At 36.1% G+C, this 17,665-nt stretch overlaps 1 protein-coding gene across 1 annotated transcript in view; it reads right to left on the bottom strand.

Annotated features, from left to right (window-relative positions):
* Nucleotides 1-213: 213 nt before the first annotated feature.
* Nucleotides 214-17,665, bottom strand: part of Pcdh11x (protocadherin 11 X-linked) — a 526,718-nt gene continuing 509,266 nt past the window's right edge. Inside the window, exon 8 of the mRNA XM_005072516.4 lies at nucleotides 214-5,073. Within this exon, the coding sequence (XP_005072573.1) occupies nucleotides 4,421-5,073 (653 nt within the window). The 3' untranslated portion in view covers nucleotides 214-4,420. The remainder of the gene's footprint in view (nucleotides 5,074-17,665) is intronic.

Genomic DNA, 17,665 nt, shown 5'->3' with positions numbered 1-17,665 from the left:
TTATAGAAAATTTATAAAATGTGTCACCATCAACTATATGCTTTTATTTTAAACTATGTATATTTAAACACAAATATAGCTTAAAACAAACCCAAAATCATTGTCACTGTTTTCAAATTGCTTGTGTTTGAACCCATGGTCTTACGTGTTAGACAAATGTACCTGCTCAGCTTTTGAATTTTTGCTTCTCAAAGAAACATAATACAAACATGATTATTTCATATAACTACTTTATTAATATCTATATTTATGAATAAGAAAACATGCAATACAGAACCTGAAATAGAGCAATTAATACACAGTAATCACTGGACTACATACTGCCATACTGGTCCAAAAAGTATGCAATCTTTCACTTCCAAGGCATCCCATACTTTGGGATACTTGTCACTTTCAAAAGCTGTATGATGTCACAAAGGAGTTTTCCCCAAATACAAACATAAACACATAGTTGATAAAATTCAAATATTTTAAGCAGGGACAGCATAAGTTTCACAAATTTTATTCCTAAAATTAGCATATACAATCACAAAACAGTTGCCTTCTTTCTTTTTATTTGAATACACACATTTTTATGAGCAGCCTTTTCTTCTGTATTCATACTATTGTAAACTTGCAGTACTATTAACAATCATATTTATGAAAAGCACATGGGTGGTGAAACATTGGTGTAAGAAAGATACCGTGGATGAATATTTTAAAGTCACTGCATAAGATTCTCTAGTGTGGTAATTGGCACATGATATAAAAACGGTCTCTGTCCAAATATAGTCAGCTCCTCTACTCCTATAGTATCCAGGTCAATTGGGCCATTTGGAATAGCAAAATAGTATCCAACATTTGTGATAAAACTATCACTTCAATGTAACTAAGGTTTGTCTTACAAAAAAAATGAAAAAACCCACAAAGTATAACAACAATGAATTACAAATCATTATTCTTCCATAAATGTATATTAGATATATCCATATACAGCTTTAATGAAATAATTAAAGAAAACTGTTTAAGTATATGTGTAGGGGTAATGTTATTTAGTTTATTCAGGAATGAAAGTGACCTTTTTGAATGTGATATGATTGTATTTTAAAGACTGCCCAATTTATTATCTATTTAGTCTAATATTTTACCACTTTAATGCAAAATGTGTGACAAACATTAGTTTGAGAAGGCAGAATCTCTTCATACTGTCACTATTGCACAATAGCACTGTCATTTGACAATATTTTCCCAACCAAATTTGCATAACTAAAAATAAAATGTTAAATTACTATATGAGACTACATAAAATGTACTCTCTAAATTGTTTACATTGTTGGTATCATATGTAAGGTTAGTTTTAATACACGGACACAATATTAGTTAAAAATTGGAGATAAAGTTTGAGAAATGAATGTGTATGTATTTAGCACATGAAATACCATAGTGTTTGAATACAGTTACAAGTGTGTATATTAAAGCTATAGCTAGAAAATTAATAGTCACTTTTTTACTGAATATGGCCACAATATAGAATAACCAGTCTGGCTTACATATTCGGAAAATACAAAATCACTGTCTAGGTTAAAAAAAATCAAATGTTGTTTTTTCTTTTTTTTGAGGGAAACATTTTTTTGACTGAAGGTAAACTTAGACATTTTGCAGTTCTTTGATGACATATGTTGCTTTTCAAAAGAACCACTTGTCAGCTTTGTCAGTCTATAGCTCTACCCATCCATTCAAATAATTTGTAATGTAATGAGAATAATCTCATCAAATCAAAAGCCATGGAAATTCCAGGTTTCCAAGGCTATACCTAGTGGAAGCTAAGAAAGAGAATGCAAAGGGGAGAATAACTGGGCTCACACCCCTTGCCTCTTTGGCTATCCCAGCCTGCTTCCATTCAGTTTCTCTCTGGTATAAGACCCGAAGAGAGTGCCCAGTCATTTAATTTCCTAAACACTGTCTAAATCTGATTATAAAACCAGATTTAGAAAGGGCAACAAAAGCATATCTGTTCATTCCTATAGTTTTAGGAAAGGTATCAACACTTCACCAATTGTTATACACAAGGATATAAGAGCTTCCATAGTAACTCAGTAAGTCTCATTCAGATTTCTCAGTCCCATTATCCAAATAACATTCAGATTTCTGATGTATTATTTAGTAAAATTTACCTAGTTTTTTATTTTCTTTCAAATTTGTGTACATGTGTATGAATGTAAATGTACTAGTTATGGAAAGAAAATTTATAAATACTTAAAATTTCTCACTCACATAATTGTGGTTTGGGTTTTTTTTTCTTTTCTTGTTTTAGCATGTGTGTATTGAGAGGAAAAACAGCAGTCTAACTCTACTGGAAGCACTGATTTTGTCATTCTGGGTTTCTTTATCTTCCCCAGGTTAAGAATCTTTATTAACAACAACAATAGCAACAACAATATCAATACATATACATGATCTTATTTCAGTAAAGTTTCAAACACCATCAATCTTTTGAGGGTTTTGTGCATCTGGAAAAACCAGTATGCTTAAAAATCCCTGGAAACACTAACAAATACAAAGAAGGAAAACACTATATTACTAATTAATTTGAAATTTCACTAGTTAGACTTTTGTTAAATGTTAAGGAGATAATCTATACATCAAATCATATACAATCTAAGGAACTTCACAAGAGGAACAATATATTCTCAAAACACTACTTAACCTGCCTGGCACACGAATGAAAACTTTTATCAAAATTCAATGGAAAATTTTACTAATGAAATAATACATTTAACCACAGTTATAATACAACATTTACACACAGCTTAATCATAAATTACATTTTGCCAAGTTACACATTACAAAGTCTACATCTAATTTAATCAACAGGAAATATTCAGTACCCCCCAACCCAAACATTAATTGATTCTTTGTTTATTATGATACTGAAACAATACACTTTCTTGATTTTGTTATGGGGAGAAATTAAGTTTGTGATGTTTTGTAAATTTGTGAAATGTGCACACATTTATAACGGCCAGGTAAGTAGACAAAAACAGAAACTAAAGTGTAGGCAACAAAAGGAAACTAATGTTTCCTACAGATACTGTTGTACTCTTGCTTATAATGTATTTGTCTCATATGTGAGATTTTGTTGTTCAGTGTGTGTTAGTGGGGTATTTCATATCCACCCCAAGAAGCAGTCATGAACCTTATTTCTCCCTCTGCAAATCTGCCTGAAATTCTGTGCTGTAATATAATTGGTAGGTTTAGAATTAAGTCTCTTGAAAAGTCCTTTCCTGAATGTCGTCTTGTTTTCAGTAGTTTTCTTCAGTAAATTGAGCTAGACTGATAAAAATCCCTTAGTCTTCTGTAGTTAGTATGGGGTTTTATGTACAATTTTATTTGTTTGGTCTTTGTACTGAGCATTTTTCAATAACAGCCATTAAGCTGTCAAATCAATATTTAAATCACCCCAATCATCTTTAGAAAATAGCACATTGCATTAATAGCTTTAAGCTAATAATGCACTGAGTATATCTACCTTCCTTGTGATTTTTATATACAAATTTCAGAAGATAGATACACAATTTGTACTGGGATATAGGCTTACCATGACAGACAAAATGGTATTTCTGATGTACTTTACACCACACTATAAAATATATTAATATAAAAAAGCACAGGCCCAGTCTGGCTAACTGTTGCCTAATATGGGCATAGCTATTGCACTTCAGTGTCTCGAACTCTACTAAAGAGTAGAGAAATAGGTTGAAACCTAGGTCTATACAGTTTATATATGTTCTTTTGAAAAAAATGTATATACAAATTACAACAATATATTCTTGAAATAAAGGTAGAAAACATAAAAAAACAGGAATAGAGACAAAACTGTAAAAGATCTTATTTACACCACCTACTGTACATTTTTAAAGATAGAAATATGGACAATAAGAAACCAGAGACAATGAAGATAAATCAAACAAAAATGCTGTAGAAATTATGCCATCTAATTTTATCAGAAAAAAGATTAGATAAAGTGACCTTATAAAATCATATCTTTGCCTATTTACCAATAAGTAAATTTTTAGTCCACAAAAATCAGAATGGAAGAAATCAGTAATATTGCACATTATGGTAAAAAATAAAAATTCATTAAAGTACATCAGAAATATTGCACACTAGATATTAATATCTGTCATGATAAGCCTTTCTGTACATAGGATATAAATTTTTAAATTACTTCTTTTGAAAATTCACAGTCCAAATCAAACAAATCTTAATTTTAGTTTCATAATTTTTTGACTAAGGGTCTAGCTATATTTTTATTCTGGTATCTGTTCTATTTACAGAGCTATTTACAAACCTCTCATTTTGGAATATTCGGTAAAATTGAATGTTAGTCTTTGAATATATATGTACATCTTTTTGAAAATGTGCAATGTCCAGATAAGCTTTACAAGGGATGCTCTTCTATGACAGGAGAATCACCCCTTGAGGACCTGGCCTTTTTACCTGAAGTAAAGGTGGTCAGTGGAATTACTTTAATTGAGTCATCGTCAGAATGAACTCTTTCAATGGTGTAAAACTGAGCTCTTGAACTACCCTGTACTCCCTGATCGATGGGATGCAGTTCATCAACACCAGCACCCTGCACCCATCCTTGCTGCAAACTCTTTGTTGTTTGGGCCTGTTTGCGATGGAGTGTAGCAGCCTGTGGCAGAGGGGGACTTCGGTGAATGACCACAGCCTGTGCCAGAGGTGGGCTGTAGCAGACTATAGAGGCCTGTGCTGGTGGTGATAAAGGAGGACTGTGTTGGAGAGAAGATGCCTGTACTGGTGGAGGGCTGTGGCACAGTGCAATAGCCTGGGTCACAGGGGGGCTGTGGCAGAGAGCGATGGTCTGTGTCACTGGAGGGCTGCAGCGACGAACAGATGTGTGTGTCCTGGGTGGGCTGTGGCAGAGAGCAGTGATCTGTATCTGTGGAGGGCTGGGATGGCTGAGAGCAGCTGGCATCCAGCAGGAGTCAGAGTGGCCCAAAATGAGGCATTCTTGAGTACAGTTGTCAGAAGCTTCTTCCACGGTTGGCTGCACTGTTATTTCTGCAGCTGTCAGGGTGAAGAAAACAAAAGACTCTTAAATGATTTTTATTATCATTGACATAAAATATGTAATATCCAACTTAAAACTTTAGTAATCTGTTTGAGTACATTGGAGATTTCCGATGGGTTTACAATTAGTGCCTGATTTATCAGGAAGTATTTCCAAAGTCACATAAATAGAGAATTCATTTATATAATTATAAATTATATTTGTTCCACAAAAGCACTGTAATAAATGAAGGGATAAACAACAGAGTGAATTTATTAGCAAATCGCTTTTTGACTATCAATTTAAATGCATAAAAGATGAGAAAACACAATAGAAAAGAAATAAAAGTATATGGGTGTCTCTGGTGGCAAAGAAGCTAGAAATAGAAGGCTACAATATATGCAGGGCCAATTCTATAACCTTATGCAATGGATACAATTGTAGGGATGATAAGATGATCAATCATTTCTAGACCTTGGGTGTAACAAGAGCATCAGATGGAAACACTCTTACTGGTGATATGACTATTGTAATTAAGTTCATGAAACAGTATTCAGAGTATATGAAACCATAAAGAATGAGTTTCATAGTATAGAAATATTGAATATAGTAATGAATGTTCGCCAATTATTGAGAAAATAAGTGCTTTATAATTAATTTCTAGTTGGCTATACTTCAAAATAGTTGTAATGAAACAGTACTAGATGCAATATACATACTCTCTTTGTAAACTTGATCTTCTGGATATTTTAACTTTAAATTTTTATTAGTTATTTTTGGTGTATTCTGTGTGAATAAAATGTGTCTGAATAAGGTATGGATGGGTGTAATGTATGCACATATGTGTGTGAATGAGCGTGCAATCATTCATTCCTAGGCCTGAGCAAGAGTTTCTTCATCTATTACCCTCTACCTTAATGTCTTGACAGGGACTCTCTTTAATTTCTCCTGGTCTGACTGGCCAGTGAATGTTTGGGATCACCTGTATCCTTTTTACTAGTTGGTACTGGAGATTCTGGCATGCCTAAAAATTTATTTCTTTCTTCATTTCTTTCTGTTACTTTGCTACTTAGTTTGTTTAGTATGTGTTTGTGCATATGTGCCATTCTGTGTATGTATGTATGTATGAATAATGGTAACCTTAATCCAGGTGGCAAGTGATTTTACTGACTAAAACATTTTCCCAGACTATGGACTATTTTCAATATAGGGTTCTTATTTAAAACATATTTTTCAGAACAGTAGAGAATACTAAACTGATTAATCACATGTGTAAGAAACAGACATTCTACCATATAGTCCTATTTAAGGACTATAAAGTTGTCTTATTTGCAAAGTGTGTAACAAAAATTCTAACTCAGAGTATTATAAGATACTTAGATTCCCTCACAGATTTTCTAACAAATCAGAGTTTAAACGTGGAATGTTGATTTTTGTGTGTGTGTGTTTGTGTCTATATGTAATACTGAGAGAATGAAGTAAGATTAAAGAATTTGGATTTTTACATATATATCTGGTCTATTAATGTCTTCTTATTTATTTTTGTTACATCTACTATTAAATGTGACAAACATATTTATAATATATAGTACTCATGAAATAACTTTAATTAGATTAAAAGAGTTATGTATTAATAACTTCAGGAAAAATTGATAATACATATTTTCATTGATAATTTCCTATAAGTTTTGTCTCTCTATATATGTGCTTGCTGTATGCTAGAATTTCTGTTTCTTCTGCACATGAGTAATTTTGAAATAAAAAGTAGGGACTCAGCCAGATGTTGGTGGTCCATGCCTTTAATCCCAGCACTTGGGAGGCATAGGCAGGTGGTTCTCTGTGAGTTCGAGGCCTGCTTGGTCTACAGAGCAAGTTCCAGGACAGCCTCCAAAACAATACAGAGAAACCCTGTCTCAAAAAACAAAAAAAAATAATAATAGGGACTCAAGGGCTGAAGATATAGCTCAGTAGGAAACACTTGACACGCAAATGTGAAGACTTGATTTTGAATACTAAGAAACCAGGTAATGTTGCATGGACATGCATTTATATGATCCTAGTTTTCATCTGGCAAGATGGGAAGATGGGAAGCAGAAATAATTAAACACTCAGAAGCTTTTCAACCAGCCAGCTAGAATGCTTTATGAAGAGGAGTTAAAAAAAAACAAAAAACAAAAAACAGACCCTGCTTTATGTAAAGTATATGGCAAATATCAGCATAAAGATCCAAGTTGCTGAAGTTATGGAGTTATGAAATGAAATTCAGCAAATTCAAATGAATGTTATATAAACAATAACTGACTTTTAAAAATTCTGACATATATATGAGCATTTTTTCTCATTAAGAGAACCCTTTAGTATGAGATCATGAGATTAACATTTGCATATTCTGTATTTTTAAATGAGTAAACCTAAAAAGCATATTTCTATCATTCTGATAATAGTTTGTAATGTGGATACAAATTATAGTCTTGGGACCGTTCATTCTGAGCAAAAAAATTTATTGGTTCGTATTGATATTGATGTTTTTGTTTATCTAGGAATATTCTTTCACTTTCAAAATTAATGGATAATATTATTACAAGAGAATCATTGGTTAACAGAAGGCATAACTAGATGCTGGCCTATAGAAGACTTCAGATAGACCCATATCTATCACTATGCACAAAACTTAAGTCCAAATGGATCAAAGACTTCAACATAAATCCAGTCACACTGAACCCCTTAGAAGAGAAACTTGGAGGTACTCTTGAACAAATTGGTAAATGAAATAGCTTACTGAAGATAATATCAGTATCACAGGCACTGATATTGACAATCAATAAATGGGATCTACTGAAATTGAGAAGCTTGTGTAAGGCAAAGGACACAGTCAACAAGATAAAATGGCAGCCCACAGAATAAGAAAAGATATTCACTTACACCATATCTGACAGAGGCTGATTTCCAAAATATACAAAGAACACAATAAGATAGTCACCAAAACACTAAATAATCCAATTAAAATGTGTGGTATGGAACTAAATAGAGAATTCTCAATAGAGGAATGTAAAATGGTTGAAAGACACCTAAGAACGTGCTCAACATCCTTATCCATCAGGGAAATACAAATCAAAACAACTCTAAGATACCATCTTACTTTTGTCAGAATGGCGAAAATCAAAAACATCAATGACAATTTATATTGGAGAGGATGTGGAGAAAGGGAAACACTCCTCCATTGCTGATGGGAGTACAAACTTGTGCAACCATTTTGGAAATCAGTTTATTGGTTCCTCGGGAAAATGGGAATCAGTGTACCACAAGATAAAGCAATTCTACTCTTAGGCATATACCCAAAGGATGCACATTAATATATCAAGGATATCTGTTCAACTATGTTCATAGCAGCATTATTTGTAATAGGCAGAACTTGGAAGCAACCTAGATGCCCCTCAAGAAAATGTGGTACATTTATACTACTCAGCAGAAAAAAATTAATGGAAGCTTGAAATTTGCAAGCAAATGGATGGAACTAGAAGAATCCATCCTGAGTGAGAAAACCCACTGTCCCAAAGATAAACATGGTATGTACTCACTCATATATGGATATGAAACATAGAGCAAAGGATTATCAGCCTAGAGTCCACATGGCCAGAGAAGCTAGGAAACAAGGAGGACCCTTAGAGAGACATATATGGTTCCCCAGAGAAGGGGAAAGGGAAAAGAACTCTTGAGCAAATTAGGAACATTGTGGGGGAGGGAGAGGGTGTTAGAAGAAAGAGAATGGGAGAAGAGGAGGGGAGAGGAAGACATGAGGGAGCAGGAAGATTGAGTCAGGGGAAGAATTGAGGAGAGCAAGAAAAGAGATACTATAATGGAGGGAGCTATTATAGGGTTAAAGAGAAATCGGCACTAGGGAACTATACAGAGATCTACAATGATGACTCCAAGATTCTAAGGAATAGTGGAGAGACTACCTTAAATGTCCTTCCCCAATAAAGAGATTGATGGCTACCTCATATGCCATTCTAGAGTCTTCATTAAGTAGCAGAAGCAGACACCCACAGCTAAACACTGAGCTGAACTCCTGTAATCAAGTTGCAGAGAGGGAGGAGTGTTGAGCCAAGTTGTCAAGACCAGGCTGCAGAAACCCACAGAAACAGATGACCTGAACAAGGCAGAGCTCATGGACCCCACACTGATAGCTGAGAAACCAGGATAGGGCTGACCCAGGTCCCATGGATGTGGGTGTCAGTTAGGATGCCTGGGCAATCTATAGGCCTCTGGTAGTGGAGTCCATTCCACATAGAGGGATACTCTCTCTGCCTAGACACTTGTGGTTGGGGGGAAGAAAGGCCTTGCTCCAAATGATATGTGAGACTTTGAAGTTGAGATAGGGTGTTGGTTGGGGGTAGGGGAGGAGGCGAATGGGGGGGAACTTGGATTGACATGTAAACAAACTTGTTTTTAATTTAAATTAAAAATCGTAAACAATTAAAAAGAAACCAATGAAAATGTCAACACAACAAATAATACAATTTAAAAATGTGGTACAGATCTAAACAGAAAATTCTAAATAGATAAAACTCAAATGACCAAGTAGCACTTGAAGAAATTTTCAATATATTTAGCTTTCAGGGAAATGCAAATTAAAATGACTCTGAGATTCTATCATATACCTGTCAGAATGTCTAAGATGAAATAAAAGTTACAGCTCATACTAGAGAGGATGTGGAGCAAGGGGACACTCCTCCTTTGCATGTGTAGGTATATACTTTTACAGCCACTTTAAATGAATATGACAGTTTTTCAGAAAATGGGGAAACAACTACATCAAGATCCAGCTATACCACTGCTGGCCATATGCCCAAAGGACACTTCACCATATCTTAAGGACTCTTGATCAACTATATTACTAGCAGCTTTATTCAAATAGCCAGAACCTAGAAACAATCTAGATGTCCAAGAACCAAAGAGTGGACAAAGAAAGTGTGGTAAATTTATACAATATAATATTACCCATGTGATAAATATAATGACAGCATGAAATTTTTAGGCAAATGAATGGAAATAGAAAAGATCATCCTGAGTGACCAAATCCAGACCCTAAAATAAAAACATGGTATGTACTCAATTGTAAGTGGTTATTTGTGATGTGGGATGTCCTTCTCTACGCTGTGAATACATGTTTCTTTTATATGTTGATGAATAAAATTCTTTTGACAAATGGCCAGGGAGAATAGAGCCAGCTAGTAAATCCATACAAAGATGCAGAGAGAAAGAAGGCACTCATGAAGACACCATGTAGCTGCCGAAAGAGTAATATGCCACAATAAGCCACAGCCATGAGGTAATACACAGATTAGTAAAAATCAGTTAATTTATATGTAGAGGTAGTTAGTAAGAAGCCTGAAACATTGTTCAAGCAATTACAATTAATGTTAAATCTCATAGTGATCATTATTTTCATAAGTGGCAGTGGGTACAAGTGGACAGGAGAGAAACTGGGCTGTTGGGAAAGGATGAAGCACAAAGAAACTTCCAAATGCATATTACCTATAAATAAGAGGCTAATCATTCTACAGTCCACAGACAGAGAGAAGCTATGTAACAAGGAAGGCTCAATTGTGGTGAAGGTGGTGTATGAATCTCACTGGGAAGGGAAAATAGAATAGATATCTAGGGTGGATGGAATGGGCACAGAAGACTTCAGGTGGGAGTATGGAATAAGAGAATAATAGGAGAGACAACTAGAATTGGGGGAATATTTCAGAGATAAGCTATAAACTTAGTGCAATGGAAATTCCCAGGAATCTAGGAGAGTGACCCTAGCTAAGACTCCTAGCAATGTGGAATAAGCAGCTTGAACTGGCCATGTCCTGCAACCAGACAAGAATTTTAGTGGAGAAACTGGGACACCAACCTGGACACAAAACATTTAACCTGAAAGTTTTTCTGTCCACAAAATATGCCAGGATAGTAAGCGGTCAGATACTACCAATACAAGCATTACCAACAGAATACAAGAGATGGAAGAGAGAATATCAGAAGTTGAAGATACACTAGGAGAAATGGATTCATCAACCAAAGAAAATCTTAAGTCCAACAAATCCTTAACACAATACATCCAGGAAATATGGGACACCATGTAAAGACCAAACCTAAGCATAATAGGTATAGAAGAAGGAGAAAAAAAAACACATCAAAGGGGCAGAAAACATATTCAACAAAATCATAGAAGAAAACTTTCCCAACTTAAAGAAAGACATGCCAATGAAGGTACAAGCAGCTTACAGAACACATAATAGAATGGACCACAAAAAAATTCCCCTCGCCACATAATAAAGACCCCAAATATACAGAATAAAGAAAGAATATTAAGAGCAGCTAAGGAAAAAGGCCAAGTAACATATAAAGGCAAACATATCAGAATTACACCTGACTTCTCCATGGAAACTCTGAAAGCCAGAAGGTCCTGGATAGATATTCTACAAACACTATGAGACCATGGATGCCATCCCAGACTACTATACCTGGCAAAGCTCTCAATCACAATAGATGGAGAAAACAAGATATTCCATGACAAAACTAGATTCAAGCAATACATATCCACTAACCCAGCCCTACAAAGAGTTCTCGAAGGAAAACTCCAACCCAAAGAAGTTAACTACAACCAGAAAAACATAGGCATTAGATAATCCCACTTTACCAACATCCAAAAGAACAAAGGGGTGGAATTCCACCACCAACAAATATTCCAAATCAAAGAAGAATGAGTAATCAATGATCATTAATATCCTTTATTATTAATGGCCTTAACTCACCCATAAAAAGACACAGGCTAACAGAATGAATTCAAAGACAGAACCCATATTTCTGCTGCATGCAAGAAACACACCTCACCCTCAAAGACAGACATTACCTGAGAGTTAAAGGTTGGGAAAAGATTTTCCAATCAAATGGACCCAAGAAACAAGCAGGGTAGCAATCCTGATATCTAACAAATTAGACTTTAAAATAAGATCAATCAAAAGAGATGAAGGAGGTCATTACATACTTATCACAGGCAAAATCCACGAAGATGAAGTTTCTATCCTGAACATCTATGCCCCCAATACAAAGGCATCTATGTTTGTAAAAGAAACATTACTAAAATTTAAATCACATATAAACCCCACACACTTATAGTGGGAGACTTCAACACCCATTCTCACCATTAGACAGGAGTACCAGACAGAAACTCAACAAAGAAGCAAAGGGTCTAATAGAAGTAATGACCCAACTGGGATTAACAGACATATATAGAACCTTTAATCCACATAAAAAAGAATATACCTTCTTCTCACCAACACATGGAACCTTCCCAAAAATCAACCACATACTTGGCAACACATCAAAACTCAGCAACTACAAAAAATTGCAATAACTCGATGCATCTTATCAGACCACCATGCGTTAAAATTAGAATTCAACAACAACACAAATTGCAGAAACCCTACGAACTCATGGAAATTGAATAATGCACAACTGCACCATTCCTGGTTCAAAGAAAAAATTTAAAAAAATTAAAGACTTCCTAGAATTCAATGCAAATGAAGACACAACATACCCAAACCTGTGGGACCCTTTGAAAGCAGTGCTATTGGGCAAGTTCATAGTACTAAGTGCCCACATGAAGAAACTGGAGAATAGTTATACTAGAGAATTAACAGCATAGCTGAAAGCTCTAGAACACAAAGAAGCAGACACCCCCAGGAGGAGTAGATGCCAGGAAATAATCAAATTGAGGCCTGAAATCAATAAAGTAGAAAAAAAGACAATAAAAAGAATCAATGCAAAGTATTTCATGCAATAGAAGCAGAAGGGTCTTTACCAAACTGTTTTTATGAGTATAATACCCAAGGTACACAAAGACACAACTAAGAAAGAGAACTTCAGACCAATATCCCTCATGAACATTGATGCAAAAATACTCAATAAAATACTTGCAAATCAGATCCAAGAACACATCAGAACAGTCATCCATGATGATCAAGTAAGTTTCATACCAGGGATGCAGGGATGGATCAACATACGAAAATCCATCAATGTAATCCACCATATAAACAAGCTGAGAAACAAAGGTCACATGATCATCTCACTAGATGCAGAAAAAGCCTTTGACAAAATCCAACACCCCTTCATGATAAAGGTCTTGGAGAGATGTGGGATAACAGAAACATACCTAAACATAATAAAAGCTATATACAGCAAACCAGCAGCCAACTCAATGGACAGAAACTTAATGCAATTCTGCTAAAATCAGGAACAAGTCATGGTTGTCCTCTCTTTCCAAACCTTTTCAATATTGTACTTGTAGTTCTAGCCAGATCCATACGACAACAAAAGGAGATCAAGGGATATAAATTGGAAAGGAAGAGGTCAAATTTTCGCTATTTGCAGATGATATGATAGTTTACATAAATGACCCAAAGAACTCTACCACGAACGCTTACAGCTGATTAACACCTTCAGCAAAGTGGCAGGCTACAAGATCAACTAAAGAAAATCAGTAGCCCAAGCCGGGCGTTGGTGGCGCATGCCTTTAATCCCAGCACTCGGGAGGCAGAGGCAAGCGGATCTCTGTGAATTCGAGGCCAGCCTGGTCTACAGAGCGAGTTCCAGGACAGCCTCCAAAACCACAGAGAAACCCTGTCTCGAAAAAAGAAAAAAGAAAATCATTAGCCCTAGTATATACAGACGATAAAAGGGCTGAGAAAGAAATCAGAGAAACATCACCCTTTCCAATTGCCACAAACAACATATAATACCATGGAGTAACGCTAACCAAACAAGTGATAGACCTGTATTGTGCAAGAACATTGAGTCTTTAAAGAAATAAATTAAAGAAGCCCTCAGAAAATGGAAAGATCTTCCATGCTCTTGAATAGGTAGGATCAATGTAGTAAAAATGGCAATCCTGCCAAAAGCAATCTACAGATTCAATGCAATCCCCATTAAAATAACAGCACAATTCTTCACAGATCTTGAAAGAACAATAATCAATTTTGTATAGAAAAACAAATGACCCAGGATAGCCTAAATAACCCTGTTCAACAACGCAACACCCGGAGGCATCACCATACCTTATTTTATGCTCTATTATAGAGCTATAGTCCTGAAAACAGCTTGGTATTGGCATTAAAATAGACAGGTAGACCAATGGAATCGAAATGAAAACTCTGATATTAAGCCACACATGTATGAACATCTGATCTTTTACAAAGAAGCTAAAAATACACAATGGAATAAAGAAAGCATCTTCAACAAATGGTGCTGGCATAACTGAGAAATGCAAATCAAAACAACTCTGAGATACCATTTCACTCCTGTCAGAATGACTAAAATCAAAAACACCAATGACAATTTATGCTGGAGAGGATGTGGTGAAAGGGGAACACTCCTTCACACTGCTGGTCGAAGTGTCAACTTGTACAGCCACTTTGGAAATCAGTATGGAGATTCCTCAGAAAAATGGGAATAAACCTACCACAAGATGCAGCAACTCTACTCTTAAGCATATATCCAAAAGATGCCTATTCATACAACAAGGATGTCTGTTCCACTATGTTCATAGCAGCATTATTTGTAATAGCCACAACTTGGAAGCAACCTAGATGCCCCTCAACCGAAGAGTGGATAAAAAAATGTGGTACATTTACACAATGGAGTACTATTCAGCAGAAAAAACAATGGAATCTTGAAATCTGCAGGCCAATGGATGGCACTAGAAGAAACCATCCTGAGAGAGGTAACCCAGTCACAAAAAGGGAAACATGGTATGTACTCTCTCACACATGTATTTTAGAGATATATCTGGGGAGTTCCAGCCTACAATCCCATGGCCAGAGAGTCTGGGAAATAGAACCATCATTCAGTGGCTGATGGAAGCAGAGGTAGTCTCCCAAGGCTAAGCACTGAGCTGAACTCAAGAAATCCAGTGACAGAGAGGGAGGCCAGATGACTGAAGGGATTAAGACTGGGCTGGTTTAACCCCCAGAAACAGCTGACCTGACAAGGGTTAGCTCTTGAATCCCAGACTGATGCCTGGGAATCCCGCATGGGACTGATCAAGATCCCCTGAATGCGGGTGTCAGTGAGGAGGCCTAGGTATTCTATTGAGCCTTGGGTAGTAGATCAGTATTTATCCCAGCTATACAAATAGAGTTCGAACTCTCATCAAGTAATGAGAGATGCACTCTCTCATCCTGAACTCTTGGTGGAGGGTCTAGGCCATGTCCTTGAAGAAATGACAGACTATGGACACCCCCATAGAAGGCCTCACCCTCCCTGGGGAAATGAGATATTCGGGGGTTGGTGGGAGGGCCTGGGATGAGGGAAGGGAAACAGAGAGGGACCTGGAATTGACATGTGAAGCAACCTTGTTTCTAATTTAAATTTAAAAATAAAAATATAAAAAAGATATGCCAGGATAAAAGTGACGCAGAAATTGTGAGAGTTATCAATCAATAACTAGTCCAGCTTGAGACAAAGGCTATGAAAGAGCCCCCACTGCTGACACTGTGTTTAGGGCCAGAACCCAGAAGGAAGATAGCCCAAAAACCTGAGATATAATCAAGCATAAGTGACAAAAAAGAAGAATTAAAGGAAAAGATTCCTAATGATATTCTTCTCTGTGCATGGATGGGTGTCTAGCCCTGCTGACATCAGAGAGGTTTCATCCAGCTACTGAAGGAAACAAATGCAGAGACCCATAGGCAAACATTACTTGGAACTTGGAGAGGTCTGAAGAATTGGGGAAGGAAGTACTATGAGAGCGAAAAGGTTCAAGGAAATCATAATAAAAATATCCTGGCCTCATATGAGCTCACAGAGACTGAACAGACAAACCAGGAAGCCTACATGGGACTGACCTCGGACGTCTACATATGTGTTACAGCTGTGTAACTTAGTATTTTTGTGGAACCCCTAACAGTGGGAACACTGGCTATCTCTGACTATTTTCCTGGCAGTTGGCACAATTTCCTCATATTTGTTTCCCTTGGGCAGCCTTAATAAGAGGGGAGGTACTAGTGATAAAGCAACTTGATATGCCATGTTTGGTTGATAACCATGAGATGCCAGACTTCTTCTGGAAAGAAATTGATGGGGGGCAGAAGGGAGCTGGGTGGTCTGTGAAGAAAGGAGGGAGGTGAAACTGTGGTCAGGATATAAAAGAAATGATAGCAATAACAATAATAATGATAATTTTTAAATTGCAATATTTTTATTTAACAAGACTTCTAAAAATTACCTGTCATCAATGAAATATTTCTCTTTTGTTCCAGTATATATCTACAAGTGATCTATTACAAATGAAAATACATGACAATGCTAATTCAATTTTAATTTATTTGTCAACTTTGAATTGATATTTAAAAAATAAAGCCTGAAACTTCTTGGTATGATTTTCTCTTTTTTCACTTAAATAATAAGCATTACAGTGATTTTTTATTTATTTTTTGGAAAACCAACTTTATTTTTAAAATTTCTTTCTTATTTAAATTAGAAACAAGCTTGCTTCACATGTCAATACCAGCTCCCTCTCCTTCTCCTCCTCCTCATTTCCCCAACAGCCCTCCCAGCCCCACACCCAACCCCCACTATGTTCCCCAGGGAAGGGGGAGGGAGTCATTTTAGTTTTGAGGAGAGATCTGGCACTAGTGAGATTTCCAGAGATCTACAAGGATGACACCAACTGGCAAACTAAGCAATAGTTTAGTTTAAATGCCCCTCTCTGATAATAATTTTGACGACTATCTTATATAACATCCTAGAACCTCCATCCAGTCACAAATGGAAGCAGAAGCAGACACCCACAACTAAACACTGAACTGAAGTCCTGGAACCCATTGACAGAGATGGGAGAGTGATAAGCAAAGGGGCAAGACTGGGATGGTGAAACCCAGAGAAACAGCTGACTAGAAGAAGGGAAGAACTTGGTCCCCAGACTGATGGCTGAGAGGCCAGCATGGGACTGATCCAGACTCCCCGAATGTGGGTGTCAGTGAGGAGACCTAGGCAATCTATGGGGCTTTGGGTTGTAGATCAGTATTTATCCCTGGCACACAAATTGACTTTGGTTTCCCTTCCCACAATGGGGGATGCTCTCTCAGCCTGGACACTTCGGGGAGGTCCTAGACCCTGGCCTGAATGAGATGACAATGTTTTTAGAAATTCAAGATTTTGAAAACTCTTACTGGTCTTCCATAAGAAGATGAAATCATTCATCTAGCAAAGTTAATCAATGAAATTTTTATGATGAATGTGACAGCTTCCAGAACAAAAGTATGTCTTTACAAATTGTTTAAATCATCTTTAAATGTGTTTAAACATCATAATTCAGAATATGAGGATGAAAATTAATAATCTTAACTAAGTTTCATATAAACTTGGCAGTTTGTTTATCTTTTTATTTGAAAACACTCTATATACTAGTAAATATATTTTAAACAATTGATCTAAACAGAAACATAGTTAACTTTTTGTGTAGTACTCTGTGAATTGATGGTGCCAAAATATTATTTTAAATATATTTTCTTTAGTAAACTCTGTGGCCTCTTGCAATATTATCGACATCATGTAATT

This window comes from Mesocricetus auratus, unplaced genomic scaffold, assembly GCF_017639785.1.
Source record: "Mesocricetus auratus isolate SY011 unplaced genomic scaffold, BCM_Maur_2.0 Super-Scaffold_100003, whole genome shotgun sequence".
NCBI lineage: Eukaryota > Metazoa > Chordata > Mammalia > Rodentia > Cricetidae > Mesocricetus > Mesocricetus auratus.
This window is presented reverse-complemented; position numbering and strand designations above follow the sequence as displayed.